The following is a 19,480-nucleotide window of genomic DNA, read 5'->3' on the forward strand; positions in this document are numbered from 1 at the left end:
TGGTGAAAATATACACAGCAAAACTCACTCCATTCCACAGTTTCTAGACAAAATGATCAGTGAAATTGGTTAAATTCTTCACATTGTGTCACCATCCTTGTTATTTCTGTTCTAGTTGTTTCACTTCCATTTACTTAATCTCCTTACCACCAGCCTTCTCATCTGTGCTTTAAAATAGCTGTTGACACTTTAGTCTTACATAATTTTTTTTTTTTTTTAAGTAACGTAATACTCAAGGGTGGCTATCTTTATTCTTTGGGCTAAATTATTAGTTTAAAGGTGACTTCAGAGGATAGTATCAATTCAAGGTTTGAAGACCAGCTCAGGGCCATAGTCTTGGGGACTCATTCAGCCTTAGCAGGTCCAGTAAGTCTGGATTCTTTAAGAATTTTAAGTTTTCTTCTGCATTTTTCTCCTTTTTATCAAGGTTTTTCCGTTATATTCATGATTAGAATGTTCAGTAGTGGTAACTGGGGACCATCTAGTTCTTCTGGTCTCAAGGTGGAGGAGGCAGCAGTTCATGTAGACAATTAGTCCTTTAGTCCAGGACCTTCTCTGATTCTTGGACTTCCTTCTTTCTCTTTTGTTTCAGATGAATAGAGACCAATAGTTGTATCTTAGATGGCCACTTATAAGCTTGCTTTTATATGTATATGTATATATTTTATTGTGTTCTAGGTGAAAGTTTACAGAGCAGATTAGTTTCCCATTCAGCAAATTGTACACAAAGTGTTCCATGACATTGGTTGCATTCCCACACTATGTCAACACTTTCCCCATTTCCCCCCTGGCTTCCCTGTTTCCCTGCTCCTTCCTGCCTTCTCATCTATGCTTTTGGGCAAATATTGCTCTTTTGGTCTTATATAATTGTTTGCTCTACAGAGCACATCCTTTTCAGGTGTTATTTATTTTATAGGCCTGTCTGTTGCTTGACTGGAACGTGGTTTCCAGGAATGACTGCAGTTCCAAGTCAGAGGGGTATCATAGGGCTGTAGTCTCAAGGGTTCCTCCAGTCTCTATCAGGCCTGTACATCTGGCCTTTTTTTTGTTTGTTTATGAATTTGATTTTTTGTTCTACATTTTTCTCCTGCCTTGTCCAGGACCCTCTTTCGTGATCCCAGAGTGGTCATGCTCATAAGCTTTTAAGACCCCAGACACTACTCACCATACCGGGAAGTAACATAAACTTTAAGAGCTATATTATGTCAATTGACTGGACTGCCCCATGAGACCATGGCCCTAACCTTAACAGATAGACATTTGAGACCCTTCTTTCAGTTACTGCGCTATAACATTTCTCTGCAATATAGAGAATTGGTTAAGACACAGTCCTTACATTCAAAAAATGTGTAGTATCACAAATGTAGTGAATTATGATTAGAAGTTATATCACACTGAACTTCTTTGCTCGAAAGAGAAGAAGTAGAAGCATCACATCTTAGAGCTCAAAGGGACTTGAAACTTAGGGAACCATGATGACTTACCCATGGTGATCTATTTAATTTTGCTGATCCAGGGTAATAATCCATTCCACTGTTCATTTTACCTTAACATGCTGAATTTTGTCTTATTAGAAATACCACATGCTGAAATAATGTAACTTCTGGATTGATAATTAAATACATAATCTTTCCATCGAATTTAGAAATTAACTTGTATTCTGAGAATAATAATAAATAAAAGACAACCTAATTGAGGGGACCCCAGAAGACAAGGCCCAGGGACTGCCTGTTAGCCCAAAACTAAAACGATTCCCGAAGCCAACTCTTCAGACAAAGATTAGACTGGACTGTAAGACACAAAATGATACTCGTGAGGAGTGTGCCGCTTAGCTCAAGTAGACACATGAGACTAAAGGGGCAGCTCCTGTCCAGAGATAAGATGAGAAGGCAGAAAGGGACAGGAGCTGGTTGAATGGACACAGGAAATCTGGAGTGGAAAGGAGGAGTGTGTTGTCACATTATAGGGGAGAGGAACTAGGGTCACATAACAATGTGTGTATAAATTTTTGTATGAGAAAGTAGCTTAACTGTAGACTTTCACTTAAATCACAATAAAAAAAGGAAAAAAAAGTTGAAATGCCAGTTCCAAACTAATAATAATAATGTTTATATTGTTATATAGTATAGAATGTATACATTATGTGTGTGTGTGTATATATATATATTTTTTTAACTATTTACTGATCGTTTGCCCTGTGCCAGGCCTAGAGGATATGCAATTTGGCAATAACTGACTCTGCCATTAACCGTAAACATTATCTTTACCACTAACATTAACCATTGTTATCTGCTTTTTTTCTAACATTGTATTGTGAAACTTCCCAAACCTATACAAAAACAGGGAGAATAGTGTAATGACCCCCTCCTGTTGTCCTCAAATCCAAGCATGATCAGTTATCAACATTTAGGTTTCCTTTTTTTTTTTTAATTTTAATTTTAGTGAAAATATACACACCAAAACATACACCCATTCAACAATTTCTACATATGCAATTCAGTAACATTGGCTACATTCTTGACGTTGTGTGACCATTCTCTCTATCTCTACTCGTATTGTTTCACCACCATTGACTTAGACTCAGTGTTATCTGCTTTTAATGGATCAAGACATTGATGCTCGGAGAGGTTAAGTAATTGGTCCAAGGTCATGCATCCAGTAATTGGTAGTGCTGGAACTCAAATTCAGATCTCCCTGACTCCAAACCTGATATACTTTATTTATTCTGTGCCAAATGACTTTCAAAGAAGTAGCTAATTATTTTCAGAAATGAGATTAGTTCCAAACCCTAAATAGGAACTATCCAACTTTTTCCCAGTTTTTTTCTTTATTGCTTTATTTCATCTTGTACCCTTGTCTCTCTCGTTTATTCGCTGTACTATCTAGCTACAGAAGAAAGGAGACCAGCTGAAGTTCTCATTGTCGAGGGACAACAGTATGCTGTTGTTGGGTAAGTGACACATTTTTCTTTATTGTTTGAATCAGTTATTTAAAGCATAGGTCTTTTAGTTTCCTTCTGAAGGGATTTGGAAATTTTGAGTTAAAAAATTTTAAATCCTACAAGGAAGTTGTATGGATTCATTTTTGTTTATGTGTTCTGTAATATGCTGTATCTGTTGGACTGGGTTGATTTTCCTCATATAGCAAGAAATCTAGAGGTGGACAGTCTAAGGATAGTATAGTGACTCCTTGATGTTGCTACCATCCCAGGCTTTTTCTGTCTTTTTTTCTTACAGCTTTCTCAGTGTGTAGTGTAACATAATGTTTAAAATGGTGGGCTCTGGAGTCAGACTGCTTAGGTTTTGAAGCCCAGGGTCTCTGCTACTCTTTGTGACCTTGGGCAAATTACTCTACGTTCTTCATTTTGCTCATCAGTGGAATTAAATATGGATAGTAGTACTACACCATAGAATTATTGTGGAAATTAAACAGGTAATGCATGTAAAGCGTTTAGAGCCCTTGCAGTACAATGGTTAAGCACTTGGCTGCTAACCGAAAGGTTGGTGGATGTATGATCCCATTTGATCTTTCCAACCACTTTGTGAAAGAGACATTAGAGAATTGAAGCTTAGGAGGTTAAATGCTTAACATAAAGTGACCCAAACGGTCACCCAGAATTCTAATCTAGGTCTATCTCCCGGTACCTAAACTAGCATTCTTTTTCACTTTTCATCTTTGCGTATTGTCACTGTCTGAGTCCTTTCTGAAATAGCCACTCCCTCTAGGAAGAAAGGATGATCCTCTCTGTGTAAGTCCATGTGCCTCTATCGTGGCACTTACCTGAGTATATTAGAATTATTTATGTGTGTGTCTCCCTGGTTAGACTCTGAGTTCCTCAAAGGTGGGGATCATGTCTTACCATTTTTATTTTTCTTGGCACCTGATGCCCAAAAATCCAATCTGCCAAGTCGATTGCTTACTTTTAGCGACCCTATGGGACAGAGTAGAACTGCCTCAGAGGGTTTCCAAGGCTCTAAATCTTTACAGAAACAGACTGCTACGTCTTTCTCCCCTGGAGCGGCTAGTGGGTTGGAACCACTGACCTTTCAGTTGGTAGCCGAGCACTTTGACCACTGTGCCACCAGTGCGTCTGGCACCTAATAAGTACTCAAAAAGTATGTGTAAAATTGATGGTTTTTCTCAATCTTATGATCTAACACTGTGAAGTACGCAAGTCCTAAGGTAAAGTTTCCATCCCTTTCTCCTTTGGAGTCCTTCCTTATTTCTGATAAGGCAGAGTTTGTTTTCAACCTCCCTGTAATCTCATCCATTCCATCTAATTATGCTTTTCTTCCTTAATTACCCATGTGCTTGATGGCAATGATTACTACTACATTCTGGCTATCTGGGCAAAGAGCTTTCTAGATCTTTAAGCAAAGAGGCTGTTGCCCAGAGATTGAACTCCCCGGCCAAGTGGGGGAATATTATGTCTTCTGAAAGAAGGTTATAAAAGAGAGGTAATGGATTTATGCCCAGCAGACTCTAGGGATTGGCATGGAGAGTGATATGTAGTCTCACCATTACGCCCTTATAAAGGCTAGACAAACTTCCTTCAACCTCTAGTTCCTGGTGCCCTTCAGACTTTTATAAAGCATTATTGTACTTGGATTTGCCATGTCAGAGCATTCCGTTGAGTTTAGATGCCCAGTAACGGCTGGTTCGCCCTTAATCTCAGCCTTCTTTTACCTTCTCAGTGGGGAGTCTTTCCAGCTTGTGACGTGTCATGCTAACGAGCTGGTAACGTTCTCATATTTGGAGGAAGTTTTATAACCTGCCAGTTCACTCCTCAGAAGGCATATTGTCCTTAGAAGCCATTACAGACTCTCTTTCATTTCACTCAGAAAATCTGGACGAGGTTCCCTTCCCTAATTCAGCAGTTATGATTGAAGCCTACTGTGTTCTCAGTCAGAAACACAGGGCATGCTTTTTGTCAGTGTTTCTGAAATGGCTAAAGAACAGGATACCTGCCTTATTGAAGAGGCTTCCTTATTAAGAATACTACAAAAGAGTCAGGCGCCTGCAGCCCAGTATTTAAGGAGGCACTCGTTCTCTGCATCATGTAAGTGCTGCCCCTGAAATTTCACGACCTGGAGAGCAAGTACCTCCTTAAATTTTGCACCCTAGGAGCTGCTCTTGCCTCACCCTAGTTCTGAACCTGCTGCACATTAGGTGAAACACAGAATTTAACAGTTACTAAGATCAGCCCTGGTGTTTTTTTTTTTTTTTTTTAAGATCAGCTCTGGTGGTGCAGTGGTTACGAGCCCAGCTGCTAACCAAAAGGTTGTTAGTTTGAATCCACCAGCCGCTCCTTGGAAAACCTATGGGGCAGTTCTACTCTGTCCTATAGGGTCTCTATGAGCCTGACTCAGTGGCAGTGGCTTTTTCTGGTTTTAACATTAGTATATCCTCAGAGATCCAGTGTGCTGGTAAGTAAGTAGATTTTCATATGCCAAATCAGTTTTTCATGTTCTGACTACCTACTGGGTCATCTTTCTTTTCTTATAGTACTGTATTGCTGTTAATAAGAATTATTCTTGAATATTGCCAGTGTGTGGATAACATCCCATCGGTTACTACTGACATGCTTACTCGTCTGTCAGATTTATTGAAGGTGTGTATGATTTCATCCCATTATGAAAAATACTTGGAAGAAGTAATTCATTAGGGTGTGACTAATCTTTCAGCTCTAAGACATTTCAAGGTCAAGATATCTTTAAGATACTAATTTTGTGAAATTTGATTGTGGTTGGATCACACATGTTATTGGAAAACAAGCTGCCTGCTTCCTTCTCACTCCACATTTAGTGACTCCTCATTACACCCATAGCGTTGTTAATGACATTGGAGACAGGAGATGATTTGTTCGTTAGGTGCTGAACATGACTGAGGCCTCTTAGGTCAAAAAACCGGGACTGGTTTCAAATGTGCATGGAAGGAATTCACTGAACTTTACAAAATTCATCTCACTAAGGTTAGAGATTTTTCTTAAATCATTCTTTCAGAACAATTGATGTAAAATGAAAATGTGGTGATACTCTCATTCAGCAATTTCATATTTAACCATAATAGGCTTAACTGCTAGGATAGAGAGAAGGTTTTATTTTTGTCAAACCTCTAATCTGTCGATTAATTCTATCCTGAACTTGAGTTGTCATGTTTTAGTGCAGAAAGATTTTGTTACCCTTTTGCAAAGAAACTTTCCCAGTAAAAATGACTGAAACTGAACTTGTTTTTTGAATACAAATTAAAGATTAGTTTCAGAACAGTTGGTTTTTAGAATTTCTCAACCTTTTTCCCTACCAGGCAATAACTATCATTTTGAAAGCTTTTTTTAATCTTTACGTAAATAGACCTTAATTGCTTCTACTAGAAAATTCTTTTGGTCCTTGAATGAGAGGAAAGAGGAAATATGTTTTTAGAACTGTTAACACATTGCCAGCATATAAGAACTACTTTTTAATAAATGGTTATTTTTTATCTCCTTCCTTTGTTAGTATTTCAATTCAAGAAGTTGCCAGTTAGTTCTGGGAGCTGGTGCATTGCAAGTTGTTGGACTAAAAACAATAACTACAAAAAATTTGGGTATGTATTCTTGCACTTAATTCATTTCTAAGATGTTACGATGATGTTGCTATATTCATTGTGTTGTTATTATAACTATTTTTTGTATAGCCCTAACCAAAAGGCTCTAAAAGTGGCAAATGCTACTTCATTTTCTTTATGTATCATCATGAATGAAAAATTAACCCCTGCGGAAACGTTACGAGGGGCTTCCATTGTAACAAAAGGTATAAATGGCTTGGGAGTTGCACCACTCTAGAAAATGTTAAGATGTAATGTGTATGAAGTGCTTTGGGGTGAAGGGTATCCGAATATCAGAAGAGGTCCTCTTTTCCTGTTAGCTTTTTCTTATCGGTAATGCTTAAACTTGAGTCCATTGGGAGTCTTGTATGGAAAAGCATCGTGTTCATTATATCATTCAGTACCAAATAATTTTCTTAAAATGAAATATGTTGCCCTCTCCACTGTGCTCTTCTTTTATGGAATAAACTGGAGTCTGTATAAAATTGACATTTTTCACTTAATTGGATATATAATTAAAGTCAACTAATATCTGTTTTTGTTACTCCATGATATATCCATTCCCTGGATCTTCAGCTCTTTCTTCACGCTGTTTGCAGTTAATTGTGCACTACATTCCTGTGATCCGGGCTCATTTTGAAGCTCGACTGCAGCCTAAGCAATATAGCATGCTTAGGCATTTTGATCATATCACTAAGGTACTTTTTCTTATTTTTTTCTATTGGAATTTCATAAATTGAATTCCTTAATTGATGAATAATTCTTAGATGTATCCCAGGGACTTTAAAGTGTAATGTTATTTCTCATTACAGGACTACCATGACCACATAGCTGAAATATCAGCTAAGCTTGTAGCGATAATGGACAGCTTATTTGACAAGCTATTATCTAAGGTAATGATTTATGAAAATTATTAGTCTGTGCTTAAAGGCATTGTGGCTTTTCATTTTATAGAGAATCCTTTATAAACAACTTGAAATGTAACAACAGAATCTGAATTTTTAGAAGATAGTTACTAATTGGTAGAATATTGTTGATTTTTTTCGGGAAATGAGACCATCTGCTGTGACCAAGGCTGCCCATATAATTGTCTAATAAATCAAATTCTTCAGGGTTTAGAAAGTAACTCAATAAAATGTTCAGATTACTCAAATAGTTGATACTCATCTTCTAAGTGGTGGGGGTGAGGGAGTGGCGTAGGGATGATTCCAAGGATGATGGAGACCCTATGTAGAAGTAATTTCATGCCAACTGTATAAACAGATTTTAGTGAGCTCCCTCCAGAGATAGAATTGGAAGGACAAAGATCAAAATAGGGGAAAAATAAATAAATTATTAGAGATAAAGTCTCACTTCATTTCCAGAGTAAAAATGCAGTCTGAGGTGCTGTTATTTTCCTCACAGGTAATCAATTTCACTATTTCATTTGTTTCTCATTCTTATTAAAAGAAGTGATGTTCCCCTCCCCCCCCCCATTCTCAATTACATTGGGAGGATTGTAATAGCTTCCTAGGGCTGTAGTAATGAATTACTATAGACTGAGTGACTTAAAACAACAGAAATGTATTTTCTTATACTTCTGGAGGCTAGGAGTCAAATTAAGATGTCAGCAGAGCTGTGCTCCTTCTGGAGGCTCTAGGGAAATATCCTTTTTGGCTCTTCCTAGCTTCTGGTGGCTCCTGGCAGTCCTTGGTGTTTGTAGCAGCATCATTCCAGTTTCTGTCTTCATCTTCACATGACCTTCTCTGTGTTTCTGTGTCTGTCCTTTCCTCTTGTAAGGACACCAGTCATTGGATTTAGGACACCAGTCATTGGATTTAGGGCCCACTCTAAATCAAAAAAAAAAAAAAAAATTTTTTTTTTCGAAATCAAGGATGATTTTATCTTGAGATCTTAACTACTTGCATCTGCAAAGACCCTTATTCCCAAATAAGGTCATAGTCTGAAGTTCTAGGTGGACATAAATTTGGGGAGACACTGTTGAACCCACTACAGAGAGAGTATCTTTAGGAAAATGTCATTTAATCAGCTGCAGTGACTTTTGCCCTATTTCTCATTCTTTCCATCATGCATTCATTTATTCATTTAGTGAATAAGTTATGTGCAAAGCATTGTTTTAGAAAACAGAGGGGGTTGTGAGGTGAATCAGTCTTGGATCTTGTCCTCAAGCAGCAAAGTATCTAATAGGGGAAATATATCAATGCCAGAAGGTAGAAAGTGTCACAAGGAAGGAATTGATTTAGTGCCAGGGGAGCTTGTAATGCTCTGAGAGAGATGGTTGCCAGGTGGGGAAGGAGATCTGGAAAAGCTTTATGGATGAGACGTGTATAAGTTTTGCTTTTAAAGATAGCTAAAATGAGGGCAAATGAAATTGAAGTTAAGAGATATTCTGGGCAGAGATAACAGCATGAGCAGACATGCTGGTAGGAATAATAAGGCAGTTTCGTGTTAGGATTTTGGAGTCAGGTAGACAGACCTAAGCTCAAATCCAACCTTCGTGACTTATTAGCCACTGAAGGGATGGCTTAGGCAAAGTATTAATCTCCTAAGTGTCAGTTTCTGTCTTTAAATGGGGGTAATAATACAGCCTTCCTCATAAGACTGAAGTGAGGAGTAATGAGATAATACATGAGGAATGCTTTTATTATGCCTTTGGGTATGGCAAGTTCTAGTAGATATTGTCTGCTGATGGTTTTGTTATTGTTAATAACAAAGGTAAGTAGCTCAATTTATTAGCTAATGCATTAGGCTGGGTGAACAGAGGAGTAATGGGAGATACATTGGAAAGATAGTGGAGAGCTTTGACTACTGGTGGAAAGCTAAGCAACTTAAGTTAGATTTATTGAGGTATAATTTGTTGTTGTTAGGTGCCTTTGAGTCTACCCGGACTCATAGCGACCCCATGTAAAACAGAACGGAACGTTGTCCAGTCCTGTGCCATCCTCACGATTGTTGCTATATTTGCGCCCATTGTTGCAGCCACTGTGCCATTTACCATTTAGTAAAATTCACCCTTTCTAAGTATACAGTTCAATGAGTTCAATAAATATGTACAGTAGTGGAACTACTACAGTCAAGATGTAGAGTAGTTCCATTACCCCTCAACATTCCCTTGGACCTTTTTGCAGTCAATTCTCTCCCCACACCCCTAGCCCCTGGCAACCACGGATCTGATTTCTGTCTGTATAATTTTACCTTTTCCAGAATTCTTATAAATGGAATCATACAGAATGTAACCTGTTGTGGTGGACTTCTTTTGCTTAGCTCGATGCTTTTAGAATTCATGAATGTTGTCTCATGTGTCAGTGGTTTGTTTCTTTTTATTATCTAGCAGTGTCCATTGTATGGATGAACCACTGTTTATCCAGTCACCAGTTGATGGACATTGGTGTTGTCTCCAGTTTTTGGCTATTATGACCAAAGCTGCTATAAACATTTGTGTGCAGATCTTTGTGTATCCGCTTGTTTTCATTTCTCTAGTGTAGATACCTTGGAATAGGGTTGTTGGTTGTCTGGAAGTGTATAACTTTATATTAACTTTATAAAAATGCTACATTGTTTTCCAAAGTGGCTGTACCGTTTTGCTGTTCTACTTTCCAGTGTATGAAAGTTTTAGTTGTTCCTCATCCTTGCAAATACCTTCTGTTGTCTATTTTGTTTGTGTTTTAGTGTTAACCCTTCTAGAAGGAGCGCGTAGAGTGATATCTCATTGTGGTCTTAATTTCCATTTTCCTAATTACTAATATGTTGAACACCTTTTCATGTGCTTCTTTGTCATCCATCTCTCTTCTTTGATAAAATGTCTGTTTAAATCTTTGCACATTTTAAAAATTTAGTTGTTTACTTTATTATTGAGTTGTACCCACCCAAACCAAACCCACTGCCATCGAGTCGATTCTGACTCATAGCGACCCTATAGGATCAGAGTAGAACTGCCCCATAGAGTTTCCAAGGAGCGCCTGGTGGATTCAAACTGCCATCTTCTTGGTTAGCAGCTATAGCACTTAACCATTGCGCCACCAGGGTTTCCATTGAGTTGTAAGTGTTCTTTATATATTCTGATACAAATCTTTTATCAGATACGTGTCTTGCAAATATTATCGTCTGGTCTGTGGCTTGTCTTTTTGTTTTCTTAAAAATGTACTAAAAAGCAATTTTTAATTTTGATGAAATCCAGTTTATCATTTTTTTCTTTTATTGTTCATGCCTTTTGTGTCCCATCCTAAGAAATCTTTGTATTGCCCAAGGTACTCCTAGAAGTTACATAGTTTGAGGTGTTATATTTAAGTCTGTGATCCATTTCTAATAGTCCAAGGTTTGAGTCAGTGTTCATTTTTTTTGATATTCAGTCGTTCCAGCACCATTTGTTGAAAAGACTGTCATTTCTTTATTAAATTACCTTGACACCTTTGTAAAAACTCAATCTTTTTTGTGTGGGTCTGTTTTTGGGCTCTCTATTCTGTTGCATTGAACTGCATGTCTGCCTTTATACCGATATCACACTTTATTTCCTGTAGCATTGTAATACATCTTGAAATCAGGTAGTATGAGTCTTCCAGTATTTTTTTTTTTTTTTGAAAATTGTTTTGACTATTCTAGGTCCTTTGCTTTTCTCTATAAATTTTAAAATCAGCTTATCGGATTCTACCAAAAGGCTGGTAGAATTTGAATTGAAATTGCATCGAATATGTAGATCAATCTGGGGAGAACGGACATCTTAACAGTATTGAATCTTCTGACCCGCACACAGTGTGTCCAGTGGTGTGCTGCAGCCAGCTTGCCCCTGCTAGCCTTCTCACATCTGCATTTGGTGACATCATGTTGGTATCTTGAAATTGGCTATGGTGGGAATATTTATACCACAGAAATCTGCAAATACTGAAAAACAGTGCTTTCCCTCCAGAGAGCCAGTTAAACATTTATTGCACACTACTGGGTTTATCTCTCCATTTCCTGAGGTCTTTAATGTCTCTCAGCAAAGTTTTGTAGTTTTCAGTGAACATATCTTGCACATATTTTCTTTGATTTGTCCTTAAGTATTTTTTGTTTTTCAACACTATCTTAAATGGTATTTTTAAAATTAAAATTTCCAGTTGTTCAATGCTGATATATAGAAATACAATTGATTTTTGTGTGTTTTTTCTCTTAAATCCTACAACATTGCTAAATTCGTTTATTAGTCCTAGTGACATTTTTGTAGATTCTTTGAGATGTTTGCATACAGGAGCATGTCTGCAAACAAAGAGCTTTACATCTTTTTCATTCTGTAACCCTTTTATTTCTTTTTCTTGACTTGTGGCACTGGCTAGCACTTTCAGTACAATGTTGAACAGAAGTGGTAAGAGCAGACATGCTGGCTTTTTCCCACATTGGAGGGAAAGTGTTCAGTTCTTTAACTATTAAGGATGATGTTAACTATAGGTTTTGGTAGCTGCCTTTATCAGACCAAGGAAGTTCCCTTCTGTTTCTAGTTTGCTGAGAGGCTTGTATCATGAACAAATGTTGAATTTTGTCAAATACTCTGTCTGCATCTATTGTGATTGTCTTTCTTAGTCTGATAATGGTGAATTACATTGATTTTTGAATGTTGAATCAACCTTACATTCCTGAAATAAACCCACTTGGTCATGATGTATTATCCTTTTTATATACTTGATTTGCTAATATTTTGTTAAGGAGCTGTGTGGGACATCATGAGAGATATTGGTTTGTAGGGAGGGTGTATGTGTCTGTCTGTCTGATTTTGGTATTGGGGTAATGCTGGCCTTATAAAATGAGTGGGAAAGTACTCCTCTTTTTCTGTTTTCTTGAAAAATTTGTGTAGAATTGGTATTATTTTTTCCTTAAATGTTTTGTAGAATTTTCCAATGAAGTCGTTTATCTGCTTGTTGTGTTTGCTTTGTGGGAAGGCTTTTAATATAATTTTAGTCTTTTTAATACATATAGGACTATGCAGGTAATCTAATTTGTCTTGAGTTACCTTTGAAAGTTTCTTTCAATGAATTATTTCATTTATGTTATTAAATTTATATACATTATTTGTTCATAATATTCTGTTATTGTCCTTTTAATGCCTGTCAGGATTTGTAGTATTATCTGCTATTCTTTTTCATGTTATTGGTAATACCGTAATTTGTTCTCCTCTCTTTCTTTCTTGCTTTCACTTCATTCTTTCTTTTTCTCTCTCTTTGGATCAGTCTGGCTAGAAGTTTATCACTTGTTTTGATCTTTCAACAAACCAACTTTTGGTTTCATTGATACCTATATATCTCTGTTTTTCTGTTTCTTTGTTTTCTACTCTTGTTTTTTTCCCCCCTCCTTTAATTTGCTTTGAATTTAAGGTGCTCTTCTTTTTCTAGGTTCTTAAGTAAAGTAGAAGCTTAGATTATTGATTTGAGATTCATCTTGTTTTTTAATATAAGTATTTAATGTTATAAATTCTCTTCTGTGCACTGCTTTAGCTGTGTCCCACAAATTTTGATATTTTGTGCCTTTATTATCGCATTCAAAATATTTGTTTCTCTTGTAATTTCTAATTTGATCTGTAGGTTATCTGAAATGTATTGTTTAATTTCTAAAATCTCAAATATTTGAGGCTTTTCTAGAGGTTTTTTCTGTTATTAATCTCTAATTCTGTTCTGGTAAGAGAACATACTTGGTATGATTTCGGTTCTTTTAAAAATTTGTCTTTTTAATTATTTATTTTATGGCCTAGAATATGGCCAACAAATATCTTGGTTAGTGTTCTATATGCACATGAGAAAATGTGTATTCTGCTGTTGTTGGGTGAAGTGTCCTGTGTATAGCAGTTAGGTGATGTTACTTGGTAGTGTTACTTAGGTCTTCCCTGTTCTTACTGATTTTCTGTCTACTTATTCTATCAATTACTGAGAGAAGAGTGCTGAAGTCTCCAACTATAATTGTGAATTTGTCTATTTTTTTCTTCAATTCTATTTTTGTTTATGTATCTTGAAGTTCCATTGCTAGGTACATATACATTTAGAATTGTCATGTCATCTTAATCTTGACTGTTATATAGTGTCCTCCTTTATCCCGGTTATGTTCCTTTTTTTGAAGCATATGTTGTGTGGTACATGAGGTTGTGCCATGGTCAGAGCCAGCTTGACAACAACTAATAACAATATATTATTTGATATAAATATAACCACTGTAACTTTCTTTTGAATAATGTTAACTTAGAATTTCTTCTCCCATCCTTTTTCTTTTAACATTCTGTGTCTTAATACTTAAAAAGAGCTTCTTGTCTGTAGAATAAAGTGGAGTCTTGGCTTTTATTTTTTTTAATGTAGTCTGACAATTGCTGCCTTTTTATTGATGTATTTAGGCTATTTAAATTTAATATAATTTTTATATGGTTGCATTTAAATCAACCATCTTGATAGTTGTTTTCTATTTGGCCCTCTTTTTTTAATCTTCTCTTGGATTAATAGAATGTTTTTTATTTAATTTTATCTCCAGAATTGCCTTAAGTATATGCTTCAAATAACATTATTATGCCACTTCCCATTTAGTTTAAGAACTTTACAACAGTATACTTCTGTTTTCTCCTGCTCGGATTTTATGCTATTACCATTTTACTTCTACTTATAATGCATTGTTACCATTTTTGCTTTAGACAGTCATCTTTTGGAAATGCTGGTGGTGTAATGGTTAAGAGCTATGGCTGCTAACCAAAAGGTCGGCAGTTCAAATCCACCAGGAGGTCCTTGGAAACCCTATGGGACAGTTCTGCTCTGTCCTATAGGGTGCCTATGAGTCAAAATTGACTCAATGGCAATGCGTTTGGTTTTTTTAAGTCATCTTTTAAAGCGTTAAAAGTGAGAAAAAAATGTTTTATGTTTACCTTCGTTTTTACAAATTTTGGTGTCCTTCACTGCTTTGTGTAGGTCATCTGGTACCCTATTCCTTTTGCCTGAAGAACTTCCTTTAACACTGGAAGGTCTGCAGGCAATTTACTTAGTTTTTGCCTAAAAAAGCCTTTTATTTCTCTTTCATTTTTTTAAAGATCTTTTTGCTAGCTTTAGAATTCTGTTGTCTTTTGGCTTGTATAGTTTCCAACAAGAAGTCTGCTCTCATTCTTTGTTCCTGAACATGACTTTATGATTATATTTCAAAGCTGTTATTAAACAAAAACAAGATGAGGGAATATTTGAGATGTTTCTTGGCTGAAGAGAGACAAATCCTTGGATGGTCACAACTTTGCTAATCTTGTTTCAGTTGCATGTTTGGCCTTCTACAGCAGCAGTATACTGTCACTCATCACATTTTAATAAATTATATAAGATTAAAAAAAAAAATAGACCAAACCTGTTGCCATCAAGTTGATTTCAACTCACAGTGACCCTATAGGATGGAGTAGAACTGCCACATAGGGTTTCCAAGGAACAGCGGGTAAATTTGAACTGCGAACCTTTTGGTTAGCAGCCAAGCTCTTAACCACTGCGCCATCAGAGCTCCGTATAAGACTAGTAAGTTTAAATAGTTTACCCAAATTTGTCTTGTAAATAAAAACAGTATATAATTGATGCTGTGTGAATTTTAAAATTATCTAAATCACACCAGTTCAAGATGTAAGAATAGTAATGATTATAGTCATTTTAATTTTTAGTATAGAAAGTTGTTGAAAAAGTCTTCTCTTTAGTTAGGGTAAATATGACTGCCATATTGGCCCATCTATGAAAGAAAAGGAACATTTTAATTCTAACAGAATTATATTGGTTTTTTTATTTCAGATATAATCGAGTCGACACATTCTTAAGATCCTGTTTAAAAACAGTCTGTTAATTTGGAGGGGCTGCTTTAATGAGTCATCGTCGTATACCGAGCCAGAGTAGTAGCTAACGTTTCTTGAGCACTTACTTTCTGCCAGCCACTGTCTTGTGCTCTTCTTTAATCCTCATAGCAGCCCACTGAGAACAGAGAAGCTAAGTAACTCACCTGTCATCACATAGTCTGTTTTAAGAGGAGAAGCAGCCTATGTCCTGAACCGCCAAGCTATGCTGACTCACTCAAAGCAGATTAGGCTGTTTAATGAAAGATCCTCAAGATTTGCATTTGTAGCACAGATCATAGCTGACTGCTGTATTAGTTTCCTAGGACTGGCATAACAAAGTACCACAAACTGGGTGGCTTAGAACAACAGAAATGGCTCTCTCAAAGTTCTGGAGGCTGGAAGTCTGAATTCAGCATGCTGGCAGGGCCATACTCCCTCTGAAGGCTCTAGGGGAGGATCATTCCTTATCTCCTCCAGCTTCTGGTAGCCCAGGTGTTCCTTGGTTTATGGCAGCATAACTCCAGTTGCTTTATATGGCTGCCTTCCCTCTCTGTCTGTCTATCTCTGTCTCTAGCACTCTTTTTATAAGGGTATCAGTCATATTGGATTAGGGCCCACCCTACTCCAGTATGACTTCATGTTAACTGAAGTATATATATCCAAAGACTATTTCCAAAAAAGGTCACATTCACAGATACTGGGAGTTGGGGCTTAAATATGTCTTTTTGGAAGATAAGAATTAACCCCTAACAAGTGCTATACCAGCGTTAGACATGTAAAGGCAGAGAACATACTGTCTCGGGGAACAGTGGGAGACTGTGCAGTCAGAGGACGTGAGCGTAATCCTTGTTATCCTTCCCTACCTGACAGTATGAGGTGAAAGCTCCTGTCCCTTCTGCCTGCTTCAGGAATATTTGTAAGCAAATGGCAAAAATGCATGAAGCTATAGTTGATCTCCTTCCGGAAGAACAAACACAGGTGAGCAGTAATTCCTAAAACCACCGTTTCCTGTCTCACACAGCATGTGCGTGAGGAACTGAAGTGCCTTTAAACGCCTTGGGCACCGTTCGTGCTCCGGCTTGATTTTGTTATCAGTTGCTATACTGACTACTGAGGCATAGGTAAAAAATTTTAATTTCAAAATACCCTTTGATCTAATAGGCCAGATAATAGCTTTGCTATATAGTCAACAATTCTAAGAAGCAGATTTTCTGTCTGTCCATTGAGTATTTTAGGTCCCAGATTCACGTGTATTACTAATTACATTATTAATTTAAAAATCAGAGTTGGCATTTGTCAGTGAGTCATAAAACATGTTACTCACTGTGAGCGTAATTGGAATTGGATATGAGAACAATCAGTGATGAAGTTAATGAGATTGACACTCAACTAAACCAACCAGTGTGCCTTGTCGTGGATGTTTGTGAGATCTGCGGAAGCGATCTGTTGGTGGCCGCTGACTCACGGCCGCCTTATCTCACAGGATGAACCTTGTCCACTGCTGCGCCATTCTCACAATCACCGGTGTGTCTGACCCACTGTTTTTTCGTTTGAGCCTGTTGTTGCAGCCGGGGTGTCAATCCATCTCATGGAGGGTTTCGCTCATTTTCACTGACCCTCTACTTTACCAAACATAATGTGATCTATAGTAGGCAAAAACCAGGAAAAATACTGAGTAGTCTTTGGTACCTCTCACCTATGAGGTATCCTCTCTCTGTTCCTGTCTCCCCTGCGTGAATATGAACACAGAGTTCTCTTACCTCTTCAGATACACCCTTGTTCCACCTCCCTCATTTCCCTTTCCTAGCACTTCAAAAGTTCCAGTATTCCTTTCACCCCCCCACCACCCCCAGTCTTCTGTACCAGGTGACCTCATTCAAGCTTAATTGTAGAATGAGACATTGTTATAATAGGAGCCTATTTTTTATATAGGGAGCCCTGGTAGCACAGTAGTTAAGTGCTCGTCTACTAACCAAAAAGTCAGTGGTTCGAACCCACCAGCTGCTCCTCTGGCGAAAGATGTGGCAGTCTGCTTCTGTAAAGATTACAGCCTTGGAAACCCTATAAGGCAGTACTACTCTGTCCTATAGGGTCATTATGAGTCAGAGTTGACAGCAGTAGGTATTTGTGATATGACAAATGTCCAGTGGGGTATTTGCTGTTCAGACAAGTTTATTTAGAACTATCGCCAATGAATAGAATGCCTGGAAATAATATTTTGGAGCAGAGAGTAGCTGTCTTAGTGACTCTTGCCTACTCTTGGTCCTGCTGGTCTCCTTTCCCATGCTACTTCAGACTTCCATCCTGTGCTAGTTATTGCCATTTTTATTCATGCTTCCATAGGCTTTTATTAATCATTCTGACATCATGATTAAATACCACCCAACTCCTTTGGGGCTTACTGAGGACTGAGGGCAAGCCATAAGATACAGAGTACCCACTAGGGTCTCTTTTCTTCTTCTCATTTCTTCCTAGTCAAGCCCTCCTTCCCATTCTACATGTAAGATCCCCCACCTCTGACGTTCAGACCTTCTGGGTTGGCCACCTGCATTCTAACACTAGAGCAAGGTGTAGCCAGGGCAAGGAGCTGGGCAAACAAGTACTTCATGTATTTTTATCTACATCATGACTTAAAGGGTGTAGGTTTATGTCAATAGTGCCACTTGAATACCAATAAATTTCACAAACTTTTCCATATATATGTAAATATAGAAGAAAATATTATAAATATATAAAATGTTATTCCACAAAATATTTTCCATAGATTAATTACATATACTTTCAGATCAGGTATTTTCCAAAGAAATACTGGACCATTGCATTATTATCTGATTTTACTAGTTTAGAAGGATTAAGGTATCTTTCCCTTTACCACTGTCACTTTTTTTTTTTTCCTCTATCAAGCTCCTAGTTAATATATTGCAATATTCACTATTGCTTTTTACTTTTTTTTTCACTTTTCCTGGTTAATCCCACTTCCATATCCCAGAAGAGTTATTCCAGGGTGCCAAAAGGCAGCAGTAAGTCTTTATCACTGAAAGGAATACTGCTGAGAAGGGAAAAAGAGCTTTTATCTGACTGAGGAGAAAAAGTGTAGTAAAATAGGAATTAAATACTTTCAGAGGAGTATCTTAAAAGAATATGCCAAAATAAAGATTTTTAAAAATATTTTCTCCAGATAAAACCAATGACTCTCAGATACTTATATCTTCTATTTCAGTAGAACTTTAAAAACTTAGTTTTTTTTCCTTTCCAGATGTTATTTTTAAGAATTAATGCAAGCTACAAACTACACTTGAAAAAGCAGTTATCTCACTTAAATGTGATTAATGATGGAGGACCTCAAAATGGGTATGTTTTTAACATGTTTCTATATATTACTACTATATCAAATTGTTTTGATAATTGGTTTTTATTCTTAATGCTGTCCTTGTCTGCCGTAATCATGCCTGGGCCCAAAACTGTGAAATCGGCAACTTTGTTTTCCTTTGTGCCTCCCCCAGCCTGTGGAAATTATATAAAGTGGTTTATAGATAGTCAGTTACTGAACGGATCTTATTTGTCTGTATTGAGGCTGTGTGGGTTAGTAGTGTCTCCTGAGGTGCCCACTAGTCTTCCTTTATCCAAAAAGGACTCAAAGAAGCCTCATTTACTAGCTATGTGACCATGTGGAAGTGACCTAACCTCTTGAAAAAACAAGCTTTTAAAAATAGAAATGACGATAAAAATCCCCTCATAGGACTTCTGTGAAGAGCAACATAGGTAAAGATATTACCTAGGTAAAGAAGATTTTACAAAATGTAAAGCACTGATCATTTAGCTACACCCTGACATGATTTTCTTAGTACGTTACCTCCCACAGATTTTAGGAATAAAAATCTTTTTTTTTTTTTCCTGTTAATTAGAGGCTTAAATTTCAAACTTACAGGAACAAATGAAAAAAAGGTATTTTGGAATCAGAAGTTGACTCTGCCAATAGAAAAGAAATACACAAAATTAATTTTGCAAAGAAGTATTTGGAAAGTTCAGACTGCTGTGTCTGTCAGCCAGGCAGAATTTAGTAGTTTTATGCAAAAACCTGATTTTTCTCTTCCTTGATTATCC

At 37.0% G+C, this 19,480-nt stretch overlaps 1 protein-coding gene across 11 annotated transcripts in view; it reads left to right on the forward strand.

The window, feature by feature from the left end:
* Positions 1-19,480, forward strand: part of VPS54 (VPS54 subunit of GARP complex) — a 106,184-nt gene that overhangs the window by 79,929 nt on the left and 6,775 nt on the right. For 9 of the 11 annotated variants that reach the window (XM_049857574.1, XM_049857573.1, XM_049857580.1 and 6 more), the window contains 7 exons: positions 2,887-2,950; positions 5,506-5,611; positions 6,495-6,582; positions 7,159-7,280; positions 7,395-7,475; positions 16,247-16,354; positions 18,633-18,727. In XM_049857574.1, coding sequence (XP_049713531.1) covers positions 2,887-2,950; positions 5,506-5,611; positions 6,495-6,582; positions 7,159-7,280; positions 7,395-7,475; positions 16,247-16,354; positions 18,633-18,727 — 664 coding nt within the window. Of the gene's footprint in view, positions 1-2,886; positions 2,951-5,505; positions 5,612-5,870; positions 5,972-6,494; positions 6,583-7,158; positions 7,281-7,394; positions 7,476-16,246; positions 16,355-18,632; positions 18,728-19,480 lie in introns of those variants that run through there. The other 2 variants (XM_049857582.1, XR_007513705.1) reach the window with 2 other exon arrangements.

This window comes from Elephas maximus, chromosome 17 (assembly GCF_024166365.1).
Source record: "Elephas maximus indicus isolate mEleMax1 chromosome 17, mEleMax1 primary haplotype, whole genome shotgun sequence".
Classification (NCBI taxonomy): Eukaryota; Metazoa; Chordata; class Mammalia; order Proboscidea; family Elephantidae; genus Elephas; species Elephas maximus.